The sequence below is a fragment of the Nomascus leucogenys genome, chromosome 7b (assembly GCF_006542625.1).
Source record: "Nomascus leucogenys isolate Asia chromosome 7b, Asia_NLE_v1, whole genome shotgun sequence".
Classification (NCBI taxonomy): Eukaryota; Metazoa; Chordata; class Mammalia; order Primates; family Hylobatidae; genus Nomascus; species Nomascus leucogenys.
This window is the reverse complement of record NC_044387.1, coordinates 58,700,479-58,724,005: the sequence shown is the minus strand read 5'-3', so window position 1 is coordinate 58,724,005 and position 23,527 is coordinate 58,700,479. Positions and strand designations below refer to the sequence as shown.

At 43.0% G+C, this 23,527-nt stretch overlaps 1 protein-coding gene and 1 non-coding gene across 5 annotated transcripts in view; both read left to right on the top strand.

The window, feature by feature from the left end:
• Nucleotides 1-23,527, top strand: part of EIF4ENIF1 (eukaryotic translation initiation factor 4E nuclear import factor 1) — a 57,492-nt gene that overhangs the window by 5,917 nt on the left and 28,048 nt on the right. For all 4 annotated transcript variants that reach the window (XM_030816132.1, XM_030816131.1, XM_003258111.3 and 1 more), the window contains exons 3-6: nucleotides 13,914-13,987; nucleotides 17,538-17,665; nucleotides 21,859-22,145; nucleotides 22,690-22,891. In XM_030816132.1, coding sequence (XP_030671992.1) covers nucleotides 13,914-13,987; nucleotides 17,538-17,665; nucleotides 21,859-22,145; nucleotides 22,690-22,891 — 691 coding nt within the window. The remainder of the gene's footprint in view (nucleotides 1-13,913; nucleotides 13,988-17,537; nucleotides 17,666-21,858; nucleotides 22,146-22,689; nucleotides 22,892-23,527) is intronic.
• On the top strand, nucleotides 6,389-6,495 carry LOC115836222. Its single transcript, XR_004031188.1, has one exon. It is a non-coding gene; the product is annotated as a U6 spliceosomal RNA (small nuclear RNA).

The following is a 23,527-nucleotide window of genomic DNA, read 5'->3' as shown; positions in this document are numbered from 1 at the left end:
GGTCATAGGCATGCACCACCATGCCTGGCTAATTTTGTCTGTTGGTCAGGCTTGTCTTGAACTCCTGACCTCAGGTGATCCACCCACCTCGGCCTTCCAAAGTGCTGGGATTATACGTGTGAGCCACCATGCCCACCCTTTCCAGTCCTTTTTGAACTAAAGTTGTAACCAGTAGTCTACTGGTAGAGTCCAGGCAGAGAGGCTTTTGAATCACTTTCACACACTGATCAGAGGTTAACATGTATATTTTCATCTTTGTGTATGTTTCTATCTTTATGCTTAAGTCATTTTTAGGAAGATATTTCTCTTCCTTAGGGTAGGAGACTTAGTTTCTTTGCAGTAAAGATTAAGAACCTCAGTATTGTCCATTTTTGACAGTCCAGCCTCAGAATTCTGTCATACTTAGATAAATGTGCCTTGAAGAACTGGTTAAAAGCATTCTTTAGCTTAATGACAGTGGAGCTTAGATTTAAGTCTTTTCTACCAAATTAATTGGAAATAGGTTTACTTTCTACTCTTAAGAGGATTTAGTTAATGACAATTTTAGGATAGTGTTTAGGCAGTGTTAGGGTAGTGCTTTCATGTTTTTCAACACTCTAGTAATTTTATGCGGGACTTGGGGATAACGAAGTCTTCTCCCTTTAAAGAGAGCTTGAAATGATTATGTGTTCCTAGCACTATAATAAATATGTTAGTTCCACAACTGGAATAATATTCAAACCATCTTTCTTCCTTGTCTGTGTACTGAGATCAAACTACTGGAATAAATAGACTTTAATGATGTTTCTGCCACTTCAAGTTCACGGGCTAGAAGATCTGGAAGGAGTAGAGGGAAACTGTTCTCATTGGTGATTTTGAGGTGGAATTTCACTCTTGTTGCCCAGGCTAGAGTGCAATGGCGCGATCTTGGCTCACCGCAACCTCTGCTCCCTAGGTTCAACCTATTCTCCTGCTTCACCCTCTTGAGTATCTGGGATTACAAGCATGCGCCACCACGCCCAGCTAATTTTTGTATTTTTAGTAGAGACAGGGTTTCTCCATGTTGGTCAGACTGGTCTCGAACTCCCGACCTCAGGTGATCCTCCCACCTTGGCTTCCCAAAGTGCTGGGATTACAGGTGTGAGCCGGCTGGTGATTTTTTTTTTTTTTTTAATAGGTGTTGTATTCTGTGGAAACTTGTAGCTGTGTATGTTTACTTACAGGGTCAAAAAAACACATTGGCCACATGAGAGGGCACCTTAACCTTTGACCCTTCTTAGTTTAGTGTTCAGTTGCTTTCTGGGATAATGTTAGTAGTTTGTTGTTCAGAATTCAAAGAGTTTTTGTTTTTCGTCCATGAGTAGAAGAAGTATAGATGTTTTGGTCAGGTGCTTTTCAGGGTAATGTACTAGAGTTTCCTTTTGTATTAAGACATCCTTTAGTTCAGCTTGTTTCTCAAATGTTAATATGCCTGGGGGATCACCTTTAGGCCTTGGGAAAGGAATTCTGAGTGGTAAGCAGGGGTGGTCCTGAAGATTCTGCTTTTTAACCCACTCCCAAGTGGTGCACATGCTGCTGGTCCACTGACTATACTTTGAGTATCAAGGCTTTGGTCTTCCTTAGAGAACTTGATAAATGGTGTTGGTGGTGTCAAGTAACTCAGATGCGTAGTTATTCTTTGGGGTTCAGATGATGTTCATTTTGCTTCCAAGAATATCTTAGGACCTCAAGTTAGAGTCACATTGGGTGCTTTCAGACCTACTCCTAAATCTCAGTGTGGAATGGTTATAAGTGGGTTTATCATATGCACCTGTGACCCTGAGGGTCTTAAACCCCTAAGTTATAAATGCTGGTCTGTTTTCTACGCCAGATTCCTAAGACCAAAAAGCTATATTTTGGTAGTATCTAAGTATGCATTTTTAAAGTGATTGGATCGTGTTCAAGGACTTTTGGAGGTTATAGAGTGGAGTCTCACCTGAAAGTTATGGTTTAAGAGTGGTTTAGACAGTGGTTCTCAAAGTGTGGTCCCTGAACTAGCATTAGCATCATCTGGTAACTTGTTAGAAATACAAATCTCAGGCCTCTTCTCAGTGGTATTAAAGGAGAAACTTGGGGAGTAGAGCTTAACCGTCTGCATTTAACAAGCTCTTCAGGGGATTCTGACTCTGGTTCAAGTTTGAGAACCATTGGCTTAAGAAATGATCACCTGCTGGCTGGGTGTGGTGGCTCACACTTGTAATCCCAGCAGTTAGGGAGACTGAGATGGAAGGATTGCTTGAGCCCAAGAGTTCAAGACCAGCCTGGGCAGGATGACAAGACCCTGTCACTACAAAAAAAATTTAAAAATTAGCTGGGTATGGTGGCATGTTGCCTGTAGTCTCAGCTAAACAGGGGACTGAGGTGCTGCAGTGAGCCATCATGGCGCCATTGCACTACAGCCTGCGCAACAAAAAGAGACCTTGTCTCAAAAAAAAAAAAAAAAAAGATCGTCTCCTGGCAGTGGTGCTCATTCAACTTTTTCTTCACCAGAAGCCCTTGTTCACCAGTTCTGGAATATAGTACCTGCTATTCTGTTAGTGATGCCGTCTTCTGCTTGAAATACAAAATAGAAATGTTTTAGGCCATCCCACTATTGAGATCCATGTGGGTTTTTTTTCTGTTTTTTTTGTTTTGAGACAGAGTCTCTGTCTGTCGCCAGGCTGGAGTGCAGTGGCCCGACGTCGCCTCACTGCAACAACCTCTGCCTCCCGGGTCCAAGCAATTTCCCTACCTCAGCCTCCTGAGTAGCTGGGACTACAGGCGCATGCCTCCATGCCCAGCTAATTTTTTTTACATTTTAGTAGAGATGGGGTTTCACCATGTTGGCCAGGATGGTCTCGATCTCCTGATTTCATGATCCACCCACCTTGGCCTCCTAAAGTGCTATGATTACAGGCATGAGCCACCATGCCTGGCCTCAGATCCATGTTATTTTCTTCAAGTGAATAGACTAATCTGTTTGTTTGTTTGTTTGTTTGTTTTTGAGACCGCATCTCACTCTGTCACCCAGGCTGGAGTGCAGTGTTGCAATCTGGGCTCACTGCAACCTCTGCTTCCCAGGTTCAAGCAATTCTCCTGCCTCAGCCTTCTGAGTAGCTGGGATTACAGGCACATGCCATGATGCCCAGCTAATTTTTGTATTTTTATTAGAAACGGGGTTTCACTATATTGGTAAGGTTGGTCTCAAACTCCTGACCTCAAGTGATTCACCTGCTGTGGCCTGCCAAAGTGCTGGGATTACAGGCGTGAGCTACCACACCTGGCCAAATAGACCAATCTTTTTGTTTGTTTGTTTGTTTGAGATGGAGTCTCACTGTGTTGCCCAGGCTGGAGTGCAGTGGCACGATAGCAGCTCACTGCAAGCTCTGCCTCCCGGATTCACGCCATTCTCCTGCCTCAGCCTCCCGAGTAGCTGGGACTACAGGTGCCCGCCACCACACCTAGCTAATTTTTTTGTTATTTCCAGTAGAAGCGGGGGTTTCACCGTGTTAGCCAGGATGGTCTCCATCTCATGACCTGGTGATCCGCCCGCCTCGGCCTCCCAAAGTGCTGGGATTACAGGCATGAGCCACCACGCCCAGCCCAAATTGACTAATCTTATAGAGGATACATACGTTATGCTGTTCTTCCTTTGCTCCTGTATTTTGCCACTGATTCCTTATTAAATGACTATCACCTGCCAGTTGGACAGGGAATAAAAGCAGAGACACTCAGAACATTCAGCTTGATATTGACCAGTGTTAAACATGCGTGTTAAAGTTAAGTGAATGTTGAATTATCTTAGTTTAACTTCATGTGGAATTTTTGTTGTTGTTGTTGAGACAGGCTCTCACTGTGTTATCCAGGCTGGAGTGCAGTGGTACAGTTAACTCACTGCAGCCTCAAACTCTGCATTCATGCAATCCTTCTACCTCAGCCTCCTGAGTAGCTAGGACTACAGGTGTGTGTCACCACACATGGCTAATTTTTTCATTTCTTTGTAGAGATAGGATCTCATTATGTTGCCCAGGCTGATCTCCAGCTCCTGACCTCAAGCGATCCTCCTGCCTCAGCCACCTAAAGTGCTGGAATTACAGGTGTGAGCCACTGCATCTGGCCGCATGTGGACTCTTCATAACCTTGACTAGTTACAAAGTGGCATTATTGTAGTCAGTAGTGTCTCCAGGGATCTTTAAGGGAGGCCATCCTAATTTGTGGCTGGTAGGCCAATTGGTCATAGCAGTCAGTACAGCCATGTTTGTCCTTCCTTTAAAACAATCAGGAAAATGGACAAGCAGTTGAAGTGACTGACTTGAGTAATCCTAGCCTTCTTGGATATAATCAGAAGACTTGAAGCCAATCCCCAGAGAAAAGAGTAACTGTGATTTAAATCCTAGGTTGAAACAGGAGTCAGGTGGTTAATTTTTCATGTACAGAAATCTTATTTGATAACTTTAAATGTATCTTTCATAAACCGAGTAGTAAGGTGGCATTTCTGTGACAAATTTAGTTATAAACTTCTTAAGCTAATATAAGGTTACCTATTTATGTTGGAGAAGGTAGAATTATGGTATGAAAAGTCATTGGGAGGACAAGGTGGGAGGATGAATTGAGCCCAGGAGTTCACGACCAGACTGGGCAATATAGTGAGACCCCATCTCGTTAAAAAAAAAAAATAGCGAGGGGTGGTGGTGTGCACCTGTGGTCCCACATACTCAAGAGGCTAATGTGGGAGGATCACTTGAGCTTGGGAAGTTGAGGCTGCAGTGAGCTATGACTGCACCATTGCACTCCAGCATGGGCAACAGAGTGAGACTCTGTCTCAAAGAAAAAAAAAATTACTCAATCTTAATGTGTCAGCTGTCCAGAAAACCTATCTAATGAAAGTTGTTAGAGTGGGCTGGCCGGGGGCTGGCTGGCAAGACCATAGAGAATAGCTTCTGACTGCTTTTTCCTACCCGTTCCTTTTTTGTTATTGTTGAGACAGAGTCTTGCACGATCTTGGCTCACTGCAACCTCCACCTCCCAGGTTCAAGTGATTCTCCTGCCTCAGCCTCCCGAGTGCTGGGATTACAGACATGAGCCACTGAACCCGGCCCCTGCCTGTTCTGTTTTGTTTTGTTTTCAGAGGGAGTTTCATTCCTGTTGCCCAGGCTGGAGTGCAATGGTGTGATCTCAGCTCACCGCAACCTCTGCCTCCCGGGTTCAAGCGATTCTCCTGCCTTAGCCTCCCGAGTAGCTGGGATTACAGGCGCACACCACCATGCCTGGCTAATTTTTTGTATTTTTAGTATAGATGGGGTTTCTCCATTAGTTAGGCTGGTCTCGAACTTCTGACCTCAGGTGATCTGCCCGCCTCACCCTCCCAAAGTGCTGGGATTACAGGCATGAGCCACCATGCCCGGCCAGGAATATTTCCCTTTTAATCCCTCTTCCATAAATGTGCCTTATGTGAAATTCTACATAATGTCAGAATGTCCATCAGAATGCATAGTTGTTTCTGCATAGGATTTCTGCAGAAAGAAATAGATAAGGATTTTAACCATTGTTCTTTTGGGCTTTTGTTGAGATTCATTTGCTTTCCACTTTAATACTGATCACCAAAAGTGGGTGTTCATACTAGTAATTCCCTAATAGGTTTTGGGAGGCTTGACACATTTTCTTTAAGGAAGGCTGCTGCAACTAAGAAAATATGTTTATGCTTCCTTGGGTGTGTGGCTCTTGGGCAATTAGCAGCTTGTTCTTGCCTAGTCAGGTTTTAGTAACCTGTGCAAAAAGTGAAGTCTCAGGTATTAAATCTTATATTCTCCATATGGTAATCTTAATGAATTCATTCATGATCAGTAAGTTCCTATGGGTTAAGACTTTCCAGGCTAGGCACAGTGGCTCACACTTGTAATCCCAGCACTTTGGGAGGCTGAGGCAAGATGATCACTTGAGCCCAAGAGTTCAGACCAGCCTGGGCAACACAGCAAGACCTCATCTCTACAAAAATTTTTTTAAATTAGCTGGATGCAGTGGCATGCACCTGTAGTCTTAGCTGCTTGGGAGGCTGAGGCAAGAAAGATCACTTGAGTCCAGGAGTTTTGAGGCTGCAGTGAGCTATGATCATGCCACTGCACTCCAGCCTGAGAGTGAGACCCTGTCTCAAAAAAAAAAAAAATATCCGAAAGGATAGATTAAAAAAAAAAAAAACACCTCTCCAAAAGGGTAATATCACATCCTTTCTTGAAATACTCATAAGAAGGGAGCACTCAGTTAGAGTGGCCACTTCCCAAGTATTCTGTCTTTAGCCATAGTTGAACATTTTCTTTGAAAATAACCCAAAGGGGTATTTCCACGAATAATGTTAAGGGCTCTTGATGAAATGGCAAGTTTAAGAACTCTTTTCGTGCTTGCTTCGGCAGCACATATACTAAAATTGGAACGATGCAGAGAAGATTAGCATGGCCTCTGTGCAAGGATGACACGCAAATTCGTGAAGTGTTCCATATTTTAAAAAAAAGAGACTCTTCTCTTGGCCAGGCATGGTGGCTCACGCCCGTAATCCTAACACTTTGGGAGGCCGAGGCAAACGGATTACCTGAACTCCGGCAGCCTGGCCAACATGATGAATCCGCATCTCTACTAATATACAAGAAAAACATTAGCTGGGCATGGTGGCATGAGCCTGTAATCCCACCTACTTGGGAGGCTGAGGCAGGAGAATTGCTTGAACACCGGAGGCAGAGGTTGCCGTGAGCTGAGATCACGCCACTGCACTCCAGCCTGGGTGACAGAGTGAGACTCCATCTCCAAAAAAAAAAAAAAACTTCTTTTGAGACACTGGAAGAGATGTAGGGGCAGGGACAAGAGTCATCTGTCTATGTGGGGCACTGAACTGGGCACACAGGATATATTATGTGGACAGTTATAAAGAGAGCAAACTGTTTTTTGTGTTTTTTGTTTTTTTTTTTTTTTGAGACGGAGTCTTGCTCTGTCGCCCAGGCTGGAGTGCAGTGGTGCAATCTCAGCTCACTGCAAGCTCCGCCTCCCGGGTTCACGCTATTCTCCTGCCTCAGCCTCCCTAGTAGCTGGGACTACAGGCGCCTGCCACCACGCCCGGCTAATTTTTTTGTATTTTTGATAGAGACAGGGTTTCACCATGTTAGCCAGGATGGTCTCGATCTCCTGACCTCATGATCCGCCCGTCTCGGCCTCCCAAAGTGCTAGGATTACAGGTGTGAGCCACCGCATTTTTTTTTTTTTTTTTTTTTTTTTTTTTTTGAGACAGATTCTTGTTCTGTCACCCATGCTGGAGTGCTGTGGCATGATCTCGGCTCACTACAACCTCTGTCTCCTGGGTTCAGGCAGTTCTTGTGCCTCAGCCTCCTGAATAGTAGCTGGGATTTCAGGTGTCCACCAGGCCCAGCTAATTTTTTTATTTTTTAGTGGAGACGTGGTTTCACCATGTTGGCCAGGCTGCTCATGAACTCCTGACTCAAGTGATAGCTGGTCTCGGCCTCCCAATGTTTTGAGATTACAGGTGTCAGCCAGCACACCTGGCCCAAACTGTATTGACTTAGCTCATGGTTTCTCTCTTCCCCACTTAAGTAGGGGATCTTCTTGTGCTGGGATACCACCTTAAGCATCTTAGGGTCATGCCAGAAGGTAACACATTTAGTGCTGTAAACGGTGAGGAAGTTTTCTCTCATTTTTCCCTAAATGTCCACGTGGACCTTGGGCCACATTTTGAGAAACATGCTCAATTGGAAGCAATAATTTTTAACCTCTTTGGCATTCATTGGAAATCTTTTGAAGGTGTGAACATTCACTGCAGAAATTGCACAAATGCATCATTTTCCATATGGTTTCAAATGGGAGGTCTTACACTCCTTGACACCATGAAACTGGTTTAAGAAGTCTTACTTTTCTAGAACAGTAAATACTGTTTACCTAGATGTTTACAGTGACTCCCTGCCACTTTTACAGCCCAAGAGTTGTCTCGTTTTTAAGCCCATTTCTCAGTGAAGAAAATGGCTCTTTATCCTCTGTGGACAGGTGAGCTATGTTTTAGCCATTGTATTTGGTCAAAAGTGCGCCCTGGCACAAATAATGTTGCTGGTGTGGTTAATGTCAGTGTGTAACTAGCTTGCTACTCTGCCTTCTGCTCTTACAGGCCTGTGAAGTTTGTATATCTGTTCACTTAAGCATCACACCTATGTATGCTAAGCATGTAAAGTCAGCAACGAAAACTGGAATATGGAAGTGAAAATGAATTTTAACTCTTGTTAACTGAGAGTAGTTGGTGTTTATCACTCTGTGATTAGAGCAATAACTCTAAGAGGAAAGATTATATTGAACAAAACATTAACTTCAAATAACCTCTCAATTTCAAATTCTTTTTTTTTTTTTTTTTTTGAGACAGAGTCTTGCTCTGTCGCCGAGGCTGGAGAATCTCAGCTCACTGCAACTTCCACCTCCTGGATTCAACCAATTTCTCCTGCTTCGGCCTCCCAAGTGAGGCTGAGATTACAGGCATGCGCCATCATACCCAGCTAATTTTTTAATTTTTAGTAGAAACAGGGTTTTACTATGTTGCTGGTCTTGAACTCCTGACCTCAAGTAATATGCCTGGCCTCTTTTTTTTTTTTTTTTTTTTTTTTTGAGACAGGGTCTCTGTCACTCAGGCTGGAGCGCAGTGGTACAATTACAGCTCATTGCAGCCTGAATCTCCTGGGCTCAACCAAGTAGCCTGGACAATAGGCATGCCACCATGCCCTGCTTTTTTTTAATTGAGACAGGGTCTCCCTCTTTTGCCCAGGCTGGAGTGCAGTGGCTCAGTCTTGGCTCACTGCAACCTCTGCCTCCCAGGTTCGCAATTCTCATACCTCAGCCTCCCAAGTAGCTGGGGCTACAGGTGTGCACCCCCACACCCGGCTAATTTTTTTGTTTGTTTGAGACAGAATCTTACTCTGTTGTCCAGGCTGGAGTGCAGTGGTGTGATCTCGGCTCACTGCAACCTCTGCCTCCCAGGCTCAGGCAATTCTCCTGCCTGAGTCTCCCGAGTAGCTGGGATTACAGGCATGCCAGGCTGGTCTTGAACTCCTGATCTTAAGTGATCCACCCGCCTTAGCCTCCCAGAGTGCTGTGATTACAGGTGTGAGCCACTGTGCCCGGCCCATATTTTCCTATTTTTAAACTAATATCCTTGTTCTGTTCCAGGATTCCATCCAGGATACCATATTACGTTTAGTTGTCCTCTCTCTTTAGGCTCCTATTTTCCTTTTTTTAAGACTGTTACTTCTGTTAAAGTATTTTTTGATTCCCTGTCAATAGGACCAAAATTAGGCTTTTCTGGATGTTTTGTGGTTGTGTTAAAGTGTTGACCTTTCCCAAGTGACTCCTAAATAAATAGGTAAAATCATTATAGAGTTCAGCAAACAGCTGTAGTAGTAATTGAGAACACCTATTGGGATCCCTGTTACCTTTGGAGTTAAAAGTTTCAAACAAAACACCACTTAGAAACTTCTGTACGTTAAGAATTTACACATTTAAGTGTGAAAGATTGTCTTTGATTTAATAGCACATTAGGGTTCTTAGTAGCTGCATGGGGTAGTAAGGGGATGTGTGATAATCTTTAGTTACTTTTAAGAGTAAAAAATTGCTTTGCAGTGGTTTTTCCTGTAGCATTATGTATAAGTATTTCCTATATTGCAAGGTCCTTCCTGTTTCTACTAGAAAAATTTTAAGCCCTCTTGTCCTTAGGATTTCTGTATTACAGTAATATCTGATATCTTCATAACTACTATTGCTCCATCCTCCCTGCACCCCTCCCCCCAGCCCCAAAGTTGTGCTAACCCTACAGATCTGACACCCTGTTTGCCCTGCAGATTTCTCTGGAGTCTCCTGTGGTGTGTTTTGTTTTTTTCTTTTTTTGAGACAGGGTCTCTGTCACCCAGGATGGAGAGCAGTGATGTGATCACTGCAGCCTTGACCTCAAGTGACCCACCTCAGCCTCCTGAGTAGTGGGGACCACACTCGATGAATTTTTTTTTTTTTTTTTTTTTTTTTGAGACAGAGTCTCGCTCTGTCACCCAGGCTGGAGTGCAGTGGCGCGATCTCAGATCACTGCAACCTCAGCCTCCCTACAAGTAGCTGGGATTACAGGCGTCCGCTATCACACCTGGCTAAGTTTTATATTTTTAGTAAAGACAGGGTTTCACCATGTTGGCCAGGCTGGTCTCAAACTCCTGGCCTCAAGTGATCTGCCTGCCTCAGCCTCCTATAGTGCTGGGATTACAGGCATTAGCCACTGTGCCTGGCCCACTCAATGAATTTTAAAATATGTTTTGTAGAGACGGGTGTCTCCTTATATTGCCCAGGCCGATCTTGAACTCCTGGACTCAAGCAATCTTCCTGCTTCAGCCTCCCAAAGTTCTGGGAGTACAGATGTGAGCCACTGGACCTGGCTGACTCCTGTCTTTACTGGTGATTTACAGGTTGTATGTTCTTTGACAATTTTTTTCAGAATTTTGAACAGCCTCTAGGTATTTCTTTGTATTTGGAACTCTGTTTATCTCAGTCTTAACAAATTTTTATTCGTATTTCTATCCAGTTATAAGACAGGTAATTCATAAATAAATCCTAAATAAATGCAAATGCCTGATTGATATCCTGGTCTTAAAACTAAAATATCATATAGTCCTAAGGCATCTTCTTGTCCTGAAGAAAACATTTAGATGCTTCAGTTTTCTGTAAACACTGAGAGAATTCATGGTATGCTATACCCAGTGATTCTTGTGGGATGATTGAGCAAATCTGTCCCTCCATCCTCACCCCAAGATGTTGAATCAGTGATCTGAGAAGCCGTGCACATTCTCCTACTACAAGGCCTGGGATGGGATTGTTGCCAAAGTCATGGCATAGCAGTATGTGCTTTTTTGCAAGGCAGTTGCAGCATTTTACTGGTGCTGAAAGTTTTGGAATTGCTTTTTTTTTTAACTTTATTATAAAAAATATTTCAAAGTATACCAAAAGGAGGCAGTAGTTTGTTGTATATATGGGTAGATATGTGTGTTAGTGTGCGTGTGTGTATATATATGTGTGTATATGTAAGTGTGTATATTTCCTAGATCTACTGAAAGGGCCTTCAAGCAATGAGGATACCCAGTACCCAGACCTTGGTGTTTTATGCAGTTCCTCACTTAAGGACTAGGATTTCTCAGAAATAGCTGATTCCAGGGCTGGGACAGGATGAATACAAGATAAGCTAGAATGTATGACAGTCTTTAAAAAAATAAAAGATGGCATGTTGAAAAAGACACATAGGCCAGTTTGAAGAGGCACCCACTGGCAAAATCTGGGACAGTTTGAGCACTACATAATTCAGGACATGAATGAGTTACAGACCAACAGAAAAACCAGGAGTCTGCCGGGCACGGTGGCTCACGCCTGTAATCCCAGCACTTTGGGAGGCTGAGACAGGCAGATCACTTGAGGTCAGGAGTTCCAGAGCAGTCTGGCCAACGTGGTGAAACTGCGTCTCTACTAAAAATACAAAAAAAAAATTAGCCAGGCGTGATGGTGCATGCCTGTAGTCCCAGCTACTCGGGAGGCTGAGGTGGAAGAATTGCTTCAACCCAGAAGGCAGGGGTTGCAGTGAGCCAAGATTGCGCCAGTGCACTGTAGCCTGGGCGACAGAGCAAGATTCTGTCTCAAAAAAAAAAAAAAAGGAAAAACTAGGAGTCTGTGAGTCCATACCAGTAATACATAGGTATATAAACGGGAAAGGAGGACTTGCCCTACAGTATGATGCCAAGTGCTGGCTGGTAAATATGGAGAGAGGGCTAAAGTGGCAAAATGAAGAGTGGTTTGGTCAAGAATCATTAATGGATGCTAACTTTAGTGGAAAACTGGAGACCAAGATATTTGGATGATTTTAAAGTGTCTCCCCACAGATTGCATGCTAAACGCAAATGGGAAAGCAGTAACTACATAGTAGAGAAACTAGAGAATACCTTGACCAAATAATCAAAATTAGCACCATAGATAAAGGACAAATGAGCATCATGGGCATCCAGAAGTGATGGTCTGTGAAGGACACAACACCTCTTCAGTTAGTATTCTGCCCCATGGATATTTAGGCTCAGTCTAATCATGAGAAAACATCAGACCAACCCAAAATGAATAATGTTCTTTTACAGAAAGGGACTATATTCTCTAGAAATGTCACTATCATAAGAGACAAAAGTTGTAGAAATGTTCTAGATTAAGGAAGACCAAAGAGATACAACAATGAAATATCTGATTCTAGACTGGACCCTGTGTTGGAGGGGAAGATAAATATAAAGGACATTACTGGGCTAATTTACAAAACTGGAATTGGGAAGGTAGATTAGAAAAAAGTATTATGGATAGCTGTAGTTATAAAAAAAAAACTGGCAGTTCATCTCAACTTGGGTCTGCAGAAGTTAAGTCTTCATGCCCCGAGGCATCTGTTATATGTGAGGGATTAGCCTCTCTCCTATGCATACCAGCTAAGTGCATCCTTGAGAGAATGGGAAAATAGTCACTCAGGTCATTTTCTGTAGGGCTAAATTCTCTCATGGAGCTGGATAACAGGCTGTAAAAGAATATCTTCATTCTTAGGAAATAGGCACTGCAGTATTTAGGAGTAAGGCATCATGACTTATGCAATTTACTCTCAAGTTAGTCAAAAAAAAAAAAAAAAAAAAAAAAAAAAAAAAAAAAAAAAAAAAAAGCTAGCTCATATGTGGAAGCCAAAAAACTTGGCTTTGTGGAGATAGAGAATAGAATGATAGATACCAGAGTCTGGGAAAGGTGTGTGGGTGGGATGGCAGAATACAAAGAGGTTTGTTATATGGGTACAAACATGCAGTTGAAGGAGTAAGTTCTAATGTTTGATAGCAGAGCAGAGTGGCTGTAGTTAACAAGTGTATTGTATATTTCAAAATAGCTAGAAGAGAGGACTTTAAATGTCTCCAAAACATAGGAAGGATAAATACTTGAGGTAATGGACACCCCAGATATCCTGACTTGATCATTACACAGTTTATACATGTAATAAAACATCATATATACCCCATCAATGTATACCAATATCTGTATCAATTTTTTTAAATTCTGCAAAAAAAAAAAGTAAATGATAAATAGGGAGAAATGTTAATAGGTACATAGTATATGGATTTTTTTGTGTTTTTTCAGTCTTGCAACATTACATTTAAAAAAACTATCGCCCCCCACCCCCGGGCCCGGTTGCTCACAGCTCTAATCCCAGCACTTTGGGAGGCCAAGGCGGGCAGATCACCTGAGGTCAGGGGTTTGAGACCAGCCTGGCCAACATGGCAAAACCCCGTCTCTACTAAAAATACAAAAATTAGCCAGGCATGGTGGCATGTGCCTATAATCCCAGCCACTTGGGAGGCTGAGGCAAGAGAATTGCTTGAACCCAGGAGGCGGAGGTTGTACTGGGCCAAGATTGTACCACTGCACTTCATCCTGGGCTACAGAGTGAGACTCTATCTCAAAAAAAAAAAAAAAAAAAAAAAAAATCCCCTTGTAAATTGGCATCTAATGCATTGAAAATTGGTAAGATTAGGCAGAGGTTTTATCTAAAACTAAAGTTTCCTTGCCTTGATGAGCATTCAGTGTTATGGAATATAACAATGTTATTCAATAGCAATTATGAGAATGTTTTAGCCAGAAACTGATCACTTTTAAGTTACTAGATTATTCTCCTTGAGCTTGTGAGAACCTTGATGTACTCCAGTCCTTTCTGAAATAAGGCAAGATGTAAATAAGAATTGTGTGAAGTGTTTAAGATGGACACTTAGAATTATTCAGAACAGAAAGAAGTTTAAAGTGTGTGGCCTAAGAAATGTAATTCAAAATGACTATTTGATTTCTCTTTTTAGGAAGAACTCTTGGATATAAAAGAACTTCCCCATTCCAAACAGAGGCCTTCGTGCCTTTCTGAAAAATATGACAGGTATGTGTGTCATTCTAGTCCTTAACTACTTCTAGTCAATAACTTTTTGTTATACCAAACTTGGTAAATTAAGAATTGTATTGTTTTGAAGTTTTCTGGTAGAATTATGAGTGAAAGAGGGATTTCGAGAGGTAATAAGATGGGTTTCAATTACCTAGGAATGAAACTAAAATTAAAAAATGACCTGGTCAGAGTCACATAGTCAGAACGCATAATCAAGACTTGAACCCGACTGGGTGCGGTGGCTCACGCCTGTAATCTCACCACTTTGGGAGGCCGAGGCGGAGAGATCACGAGGTCAGGAGATCGAGACCATCCTGGCTAACATGGTGAAACCCAATCTCTACTAAAAATACAAAAAATTAGCCGGGCGTGGTGGCATGCACCTGTAGTCCCAGCTACTGGGGAGGCTGAGGCAGGAGAATGGCATGAACTCGGGAGGCGGAGCCTGCAGTGAGCTGAGATTGCACCACTGCACTCCAGCCTGGGCAACAGTGCAAGATTCCATCTCAAAAAAAAAAAAAAAAAAAAAAAAAAAAGACTTGAACCCAGGACTCCTCACCAGGGTCTTGTCCTCTACCAGTGGTTTTTTGTGATGTAATTTGAGGGTACCTGCCTTAGGTATGCTGCTCAGGGGGGCTCTTAGTTCTTTTTTTGCATTCCCACAAAAAACTATTCACCCATTCAGATTAGCTTTATTGTATCCTAGTTTCCCTCAGAAGAAGAAGGCTTTGGTTTGGGAAGACTATAGCTGAAAATGGTCTGAAAATCTCCTACAATAATCCTATATTGTACTACTTATGGCCACCTTAGTCATTTCTTTTTTCTTTTTCTTTTTTTTTTTTTTTTTAAGACAGAGTCTCACTCTTTTTGCCCAGGCTGGAGTGCGTTGGCGCAATCTGGGCTCACTGCAACCTCCACCTCCCAGGTTCAAGCAATTCTCCTGCCTCAGCCTCCCGAGTAGCTGGGATTACAGGCACCCGCCACCATGCACAGCTAACATTTTTGTATTTATGGTACCTATAGTACTATAGTGCCTATAGTCCCAACTACTCAGGAGGCCAAAGCAGGAGGTTTGCTTGAGCCCAGGAGCTTGAGGATGCAGTGAATTATGATTGTGTCACTGCACTCCAGCCTGAGCGACAGAGATCCTATCTCAAAAAAAAAAAAAAAAAAGTCCTATTTAACCAGGAAATTGAACATTAATATGATGCTTTATATGTTTAAAAAAATGTGGGCTAATACTAATAAAAACCATCTACCATGATATTTAAGAGATGATGGGCCAGGCGTGGCAGATCACACTTGTAATCCCAGCACTTTGGGAGGCCAGGGCGGGCGGATCACAAGGTCAGGGGTTTGAGACCGGCCTGGCCAACATGGCGAAACCCCGTCTCTACTAAAAATACAAAAATTAGCTGGGTGTGGTGGCACATGCCTGTAGTCCCAGCTACTTAGGAGGCTGAAGCAGGAGAATCGCTTGAACCCAGGAGGTGGAGGTTGCATTGATCCTAGACTGCGCCATTGCACTCCAGCCTGGGCGACAGAGCAAGACTCCATCTCAAAAAAACAAAACAACAACAACAAAAAAACCTGGATGCCTCAACCACATTCCCTGATGAAGGTGATACTTGAATAATGGCTATTCCAATTAGTTAGGATTTTTCTTTTTTCTTTTTTTTTTTTTGAGATGGAGTTTCGCTGTTGTTGCCTAGGCTGGAGTGCAATGGCGCGATCTTGGCTCACCACAACCTCCGCCTCCCGGGTTCAAGCGATTCTCCTGCCTCAGCCTCCTGAGTAGTTGGGATTACAGGCACCCACCACCACGCCTGGCTAATTTTTGTAGTTTTAGTAGAGACGGAGTTTCACTATGTTGGCCAGGCTGGTCTCGAACTCCTGACCTCAGGTGATCCACCCACCTCAGCCTCCCAAAGTGCTGGGATTAGCAGGCATGAGCCACTGCGTCTGGCCTACAAAATATATTTTTAAAAATTATCTGGGCATGGTGGCACGTGACTGTAGTCATAACTACTCAGGAGGCTGAGGTGGGAGGATCACCTGAGCCTAGAAGTTTCAGGCTGCAGCGAGGTATGATCATGCCACTGCATTCCAGCCTGGGTGACAGAACTCTGAGACCCTGTCTGAAAAAAATAAAAACAAAGTTATCCTGGGCAGACAAACAGCTTTTATTTCTGAAGCAGAGACATTGTGCCTGGTGATAAAAATAAGAAAGAGGAGAGAGCTTCTCATTTTGTTTCACCTCTCTGAGAACTAAAATTTGTTGGGCTCTTAAACGCTAGATAATCCTCACCACTACCCTAGAAGGTAGGTAGTATATATTTTATTGTGAGGAGTTTGAGACTGAAAAGCTAACTCACTTATTAAAGAAATGTTCATCGGTACCTGCTATGTGATAAATACTGTGCCAGGTTCTATAAAATATTCCGTGGCTTCATGGGGCATTGGTCTATGGAAGGATATAATCAAATACTTGTAAAAATTTATCACTGCAAACATCACAGGCTGCAAAGGACAAGTGTGAAGTACGTTGCTAGTGTATAGCATGGCCTGGTCTAATCTAGGTGTTGGGAAGTTCTTTCTGTAGAAGATGCAGCTCAGTAACTTGTCCAGGATATTCCCAGTAGTGGTGGCAAAACTAGAATTAAAGCCCAGATTTTGGGCTCCAGAGCTTCTGCTGTGTGCACAATACTACCCACCACCCCATCATTACACAGAGAATAAAATAAAACCTAAACTACACATTTTAGGTCGTAAGAGCTGTTTGCCCTGCTTATGGAAAAACTAAGACCGTGCATAGAAATTCTGGAAAAATACACATCAAATGATCCAGGTGCTACTTCTGGTGAGAGAGTTAAGGGACTTTTTTTTCTTCTTTGTATTAATCTTCAGTAAACAACAGTTAATATTTATGGAACATCTTCTTTGTATAGTACAGGCGTAGTTATTGTAATCCATGTGCACGCCAAGGTGTATGGTCTGAATGTTTCAATTGTGTACAGACCATTAGTTTTCAAGTGACTGTTGGTGTTGTGTGATCAACAACAAAGTATTACTGAATTAATAGATGTTTTTGTTTTCATATTAAAAGAGGTAACAATTCTGCAGGCAGTCATGAAGCTTTATATTAGAAATGGGTTTCTGGCTGGGCGTAGTGGCTCACATCTGTAATCCCAGCACTTTGGGAAGCCAAGGCAGGCAGATTACTTGAGGTTAGGAGTTAGAGACCTGGCCTGGCCAACTGGTGAAACCCCGTCTCTATTAAAAATACAAAAATTAGCAAGATGTGGTGGTGGGCACTTGTAATCCCAGCTACTGGTGAGGCTGAGGCAGAAGAATCACTTGAACCTGGGAAGCAGAGGGTGCAGTGAGCTGAGATCACGCCACTGCGCTCCATCCTGGGCGACAGAGCGAGACCCTGTCTCAAAGAGAAATGGGTTTCCATAACTTATTAGCTGAGGAGGTTTAGAAATCAGACTGCCTATATGGTTCATGGGCGCAAGTGCTAACAGTTGTATTTTTTGACCTGTAGTGATGGTGTCTGGGACCCTGAGAAGTGGCATGCCTCTCTCTACCCAGCTTCAGGGCGGAGCTCACCAGTGGAAAGTCTGAAGAAAGAGTTGGATACAGACCGGCCTTCCCTGGTGCGCAGGATAGTAGGTGAGCACACAGTCACTCAGAAGTGGGGTTAGTGATTTTGGGGACATGCTTTTGGCTGCTGGTTTTATTCTTAGATCTGAGAATTTTATGCTTTGAGGGGAAATGTCATTATCAGGAAACTGATTTATCGGTTGGATTTTTCCTAATCAGCAGGGTAAAGTCATAGTCTACTTTGTCACAGCTATATACGAAGACTGTTAGGCTGTGTGCTTCCGAATTAAAAGTACTGATTATCTTTCATTGGCATGGATAACTGAGTTAGATGTGGTGGGTAGCATAAAGCTATGCTGGAAATCTCATTATGCTTTCTTTCATATGTGAGACCAGTCCTCAGGTATAAATTAGTTCTGGCAATTCTTTTTTTTTTTTTTTTTTTTTTTCCGAGACGGAGTCTTGCTCTGTTGCCTAGTCTGCAACCTCTGCCTCCTGGGTTCAAGCAATTCTCTGCCTTAGCCACCCAAGTAGCTGGGATTATAGGTGCCTGCCACCATGCCCGGCTACTTTTTGTATTTTTAGTAGAGATACGGTTTCACCATCTTGGCCAAGCTGGTCTTGAACTCCTAACCTCGTGATCCACCCACTTCGGCCTCCCAAAGTGCTGGGATTACAGGCATGAGCCACTGCGCCCGGCCTAGTTCTGGCAATTCTTAATTCATAATGGACTGATCTGAATACAAGGCTTGGATATGGTTTGAGACTAAAGTTAAGTCTGATCTTCCAGCTTTCCTAGTTTAAAGTTTACCCCTTTAGAAATGTTGTTTAAGGGTGAAATGGAGACCAGGTAATATAAAAGCAGTCAAGGAACTTGTTGCAAGAACTTTTTTTGAGATGAGAGGACGACCCATCATAAAAATTTGGAACTAAACGAAAAAGGTAGCCCAGCTCTAGTTTAAGCTATAAGACCCTTCTACACGGTCTGTCAGTACACTCAGCACAGTAATGTCTCTCAAAGAATTTATTCTAGCAGAATCATTAAAGATATGCAGAGACTTTATTAAAATGATGAAAACTGAGAAGGAACCTAAATATCCAACAGTAGAAATGGGTCGTGTAAACTTCAGTATATCCATATATAGGAATGTTACATTGCATTGTCCTGTAAAACCATATTGCAGATGTGTTTATTGGCAAATAATGTTCATGACGTACTGACTCATAGGAAACTCTCCATATTGTATCCTGTATTTGGAAAAAACTGAGACTGCACAGAAATTCTGTAAAAGTACACAACAGAACATTCTAGGAGCTGTTTGTGATAACAGAATTAAAGCAGATTTTTCTCACTCGGACTAATCTTCAGTTTCCTGATTTTTCTAGGAAGACATTTTTTGTGTGGTGACATGTTTGTTCTTCCTACACCAATAAATTTATTGAGATAGAATTTACATATAGCCTGCACAAAAGGTATACCATTTGATGTCTTGACATGTGTATATACCTGTGAAACGATTACCAAAATCAACATAAGCATTTTTATCACCCCTAAAAGTTCCCTAGTATTCCTATGTGTCCCTCCCTTTAGCTGCCCCCCCACAACACTTCCCCCTTCCCAAGCAAGCGCTGATTTGCTTTTTTTTTTTTTTTTTTTTTGAGACAGAGTCTCCCTCTGTCACCCAGGCTGGAGTACAGTGGCATAATCTCTGCTTACTGCAACCTCTGCCTCCCAGGTTAAAGCGATTGTCTTGCCTCAGCTTCCTGAGTAGCTGGGATTACACATACACGTTCCACCACGTCCAGCTAATTTTTTTTTTTCCGCCACCGAGACAGAGTCTTGCTCTGTCACCCAGGCTGGAGTGCAGTGGCGCGATCTTGGCTCACTGCAACCTCTGCCTCCCAGGTACAAGCGATTCTCGCACCTCAGCCTCCCAAGTAGCTGGGATTATAGGCGTGTGCCACCATGCCCGGCTAATTTTTGTATTTTTAGTAGAGACAGGGTTTCACCATGTTGGCCAGGCTGGTCTCAAACTCCTGACCTCAAGTGATCCACCTACCTCAGCCTCCCAAAGTGCTGGGATTACAGGTGTGAGTCACCGTGCCTGGCCCCAATTTTTGTATTTTTAGTAGAGACAAGGTTTCACTATGTTGGCCAGGCTGGTGTTGAACTCCCAACCTCAGGTGATCCACCTGTCTCGGCCTCCCAAAGTGTTGGGATTACAGGTGTGAGCCATAGTGTTTGGCCTGATCTGCTTTCTGTATCTGCTTTCTGTTCCTGTAGATTAGTTTACATTTCCTAGAATTTTATATAAATGGAGTTACTATAGTATGTACTCCTTGTGTAGCTTTTTTCACTAAGAATAGTTAAGATTCGTCCACGTTGTTGAGTGTCTAGTTTATTTTCATTGCTTAATAGTATTCCATTGTATAGATTTAGCAGTTGATCCATTTATCTGTTGATGTACATTTGGGTTGTTTCCAGTTTTTGACTGTTAAATAACCAAAGCTGCAATGAACATTCATGTACAAGTCTCTGGACATAAGCTTTCTTTTCTCTTGGGTAAAAACCTAGGATTAAAATGGCTGGATTGTATAGTAGATGTATGTTTAACCTTCTGGGAAATTGCCAAACTGTTTTCCAAAGTAGTTGTACCATTTTACGTTTCCACCAGTGGTGTATGAGAGTTCCACTTGCTCCAACATCCTCGTCTGCACTTGGAATGGTCAGTCATTTAAATTTTAGCCATTCTAATAGGCGTGTAGTGGTATCACATGGTTTAATTTGCATTTCCCTAATGACTAATTATGTTGAGTATCTTTTCATATGCTTATTTGCCTTCCACGTAACCTCTTTGGTGAAGTGTCTGTTCAAACCATTTGTCTGTTTTTCAATTGGGTTGGTTTTTTCTTTTTTTTGAGACGGAGTCTGGCTCTTGGTGCCCAGGCTACAGTGCAGTGGCGCAGTCTCGGCTCACTGCAACCTCCACTTCCCGGGTTAGCGATTCTCCTGCCTCAGCCTCCCAAGTACCTGGGATTACAGGCGCCTGCCACCACGCCTAGCTAATTTTGTATTTTTAGTAGAGAAGAGGTTTCACCATGTTGGTCAGGCTAGTCTCGAACTCCTAACCTCAGGTGATCCACCTACCTCAGCCTCCCAAAGTGCTGGGATTACAGGCATGAGCCACTGGGTTGATTTTTTTATTAAGAGATTTTATGTGTTCTGAATGTAAGTCCTTTATCAGAAAAATGCTTTGAAATATTTTGTCCCAGTCTGTGGCTTGTCTTTGCATTCTCTAAACAGTGTCTTTCAAAGAGTAGAAGTTTTAAATTTTGATCAAGCCCAGTCTATCAGTGTTTTTTAAATGGATCATGCTTTTGGTGTCATGCCTAAGAAAACTTGGCCTAACCCAGTGCCACAAGGATTTCCTCCTATATTTTGTTCTAGAAATTTTTAGTTTTAGGTTTTACATTTAGATCTGTGATCCATTTTGAATTAATTTTTGTATATATCTGGTACTAAATACATATATATATAATTTTTTTTTTTTTTTTGAGACTGAATCTCACTCTTTCGCCCAGGCTAGAGTGTAGCGGGGCGAACTCTGCTCACTGCAACCTCTGCCTCCAGGTTCAAGCGATTCTCCTGCCTCAGCCTCCCAAGTAACTGGGATTACAGGCACCTGCCACAATGCCTGGCTAATTTTTGTAGTTTTAGTAGAGACGGGGTTTCGCCATCTTGGCCAGGCTGGTCTTGAACTCCTAACCTCGTGATCCACCTGCCTTGACCTCCCAAAGTACGGATTATAGGCGTGAGCCACCATGCCCGGCCCCAAATATAGATTTAAGTTCATTTCTTTGTCTGTGGATATCTAACCATTCAACACCATTTTGTTGAAGAGACACTTTAACTTTTTAAGCAGTTATTTTTTCAAATACACCTTCTGTAGTTTATTAGTTGACAAAACATTTGCTAATAATTCTTAGATAAGGATTTGGTCAAAATAAAGGCATTGCAGAGACTAATCACGGAAAATCACTTATTGTGACGTACTTCTGTTGCTGCAAAGAGAAAGGCCAATGTCTCAGCCTTATTTAAATACATAATGTACGTTACCCTGAATCTGCTGATAAGCCCAATTTTAGTGGTGACTGTCTTCCAACCATCCCCTTCCTCCCATCAGTCATGGACATACTATCTAAAAAAAGAAGAAAACACCCTTGTTGGTTTGTTTAACTTTCTCTTTCCCACGTCCTTCCAGATCCAAGAGAGCGTGTGAAAGAAGATGACTTAGATGTTGTTCTCAGCCCTCAGAGACGGAGCTTTGGCGGGGGCTGCCATGTGACAGCTGCTGTTAGCTCCCGGCGCTCAGGAAGTCCATTAGAGAAAGATAGTGATGGGCTTCGTCTGCTTGGTGGACGTAGGATTGGCAGTGGGAGGATAATCTCTGCCCGGACCTTTGAGAAGGATCACCGTCTTAGCGATAAGGACCTGCGGGACTTGAGAGACAGAGACCGAGAGAGGGACTTCAAGGACAAGCGTTTCAGGGTTTGTCTTTTTTTTTTTTTTTTTTTTAATTGAGATGGAGTTTCACTCTTGTTGCCCAGGCTGGAGTGCAATGGCGCGATCTTGGCTCACCGCTGCCTCAGCCCCCTGAGTATCTGAGATTACAGGCATGCACCACCACACCCGGCTAACTTTTTATATTTTTAGTAGAGATGGGGTTTCTCCATGTTAGTCAGGCTGGTCTCAAACTCCCAACCTTAGGTGATCCGCCTGCCTCGGCCTCTCAAACTGCTGGGATTACAGGCGTGAGCCACTGGACCCGACCTGGGTTTGTCTTCTAGATTCTTCGGTAGTTCATGTGCTTGGGGACTTGACATTCACTTCATTTATACCAGGTTACTTTGAGAACAGGCATGAACAGCCTGTTCTTAAACCAGTCAGGGAGGAAGGGGTGGGGATGGTGATGGGCCTCAGCTATACAGCATTGTATCTTCCCTTCACTATTGAACATTACAACAAAGACCCTGACTGAAGTAGAAATGCCTTGACTAGAAATTTTTTAATCTTGCTTTATGTACTTTTCCAGAGAGAGTTTGGAGATAGTAAGCGTGTCTTTGGTGAGCGCAGAAGAAATGATTCTTATACAGAAGAAGAACCAGAGTGGTTCTCTGCTGGACCCACAAGTCAGTCTGAAACCATCGAACTGACTGGCTTTGATGATAAGATACTAGAAGAAGATCACAAAGGGAGAAAAAGAACAAGGCGACGGACAGCCTCTGTGAAGGAAGGTCAGTTCAAACTTTGGGAGGGAAGTTCGATGTTTTAAAATGAGATGTAGGCCGGGCGTGGTGGCTCACACTTGTAATCCCAACACTTTGGGAGGCCAAGGCGGGCAGATCACCTGAGGTCAGGAGTTCGAGACCAGCCTGGCCAACATGGTGAAACCCCATCCCATCTCCACAAAAATTCAAAAATTAGTGGAGTGTGGTGGCTGGTGCCTGTAGTCCCAGCTATTTGGGAGGCTGAGGCACAAGAATTGCTTGAACCTGGGAAGCGGAGGTTGCAGTGAGCTATCACACCACTGCACTCCAGCCTGGGTGACAGAGCAAGACTGTCTCAAAAATAAAATAGAGATGTGATTATCATTGGTTAATTGTACACTTAGGAATGGGCACCAGATGTATAGGAAATGGCAAGTTTTTCATGATGCATCCTGATTTTGAAACTTTTTTTTTGAGATGGAGTCTCACTCTGTTGCCCGGGTTAGAGTGCAGTAGCACCATCTCAGCTCAATTGCAGCCTCCATCTCCTTGGTTCAAGCGATTCTTCCCTGCCTCAGCCTCCCGAGTAGCTGGGATTACAGGTGCCCGCCATGACGCCTGGGTAATTTTTTTCAATTTTTAGTAGAGATGGGGTTTCACCGT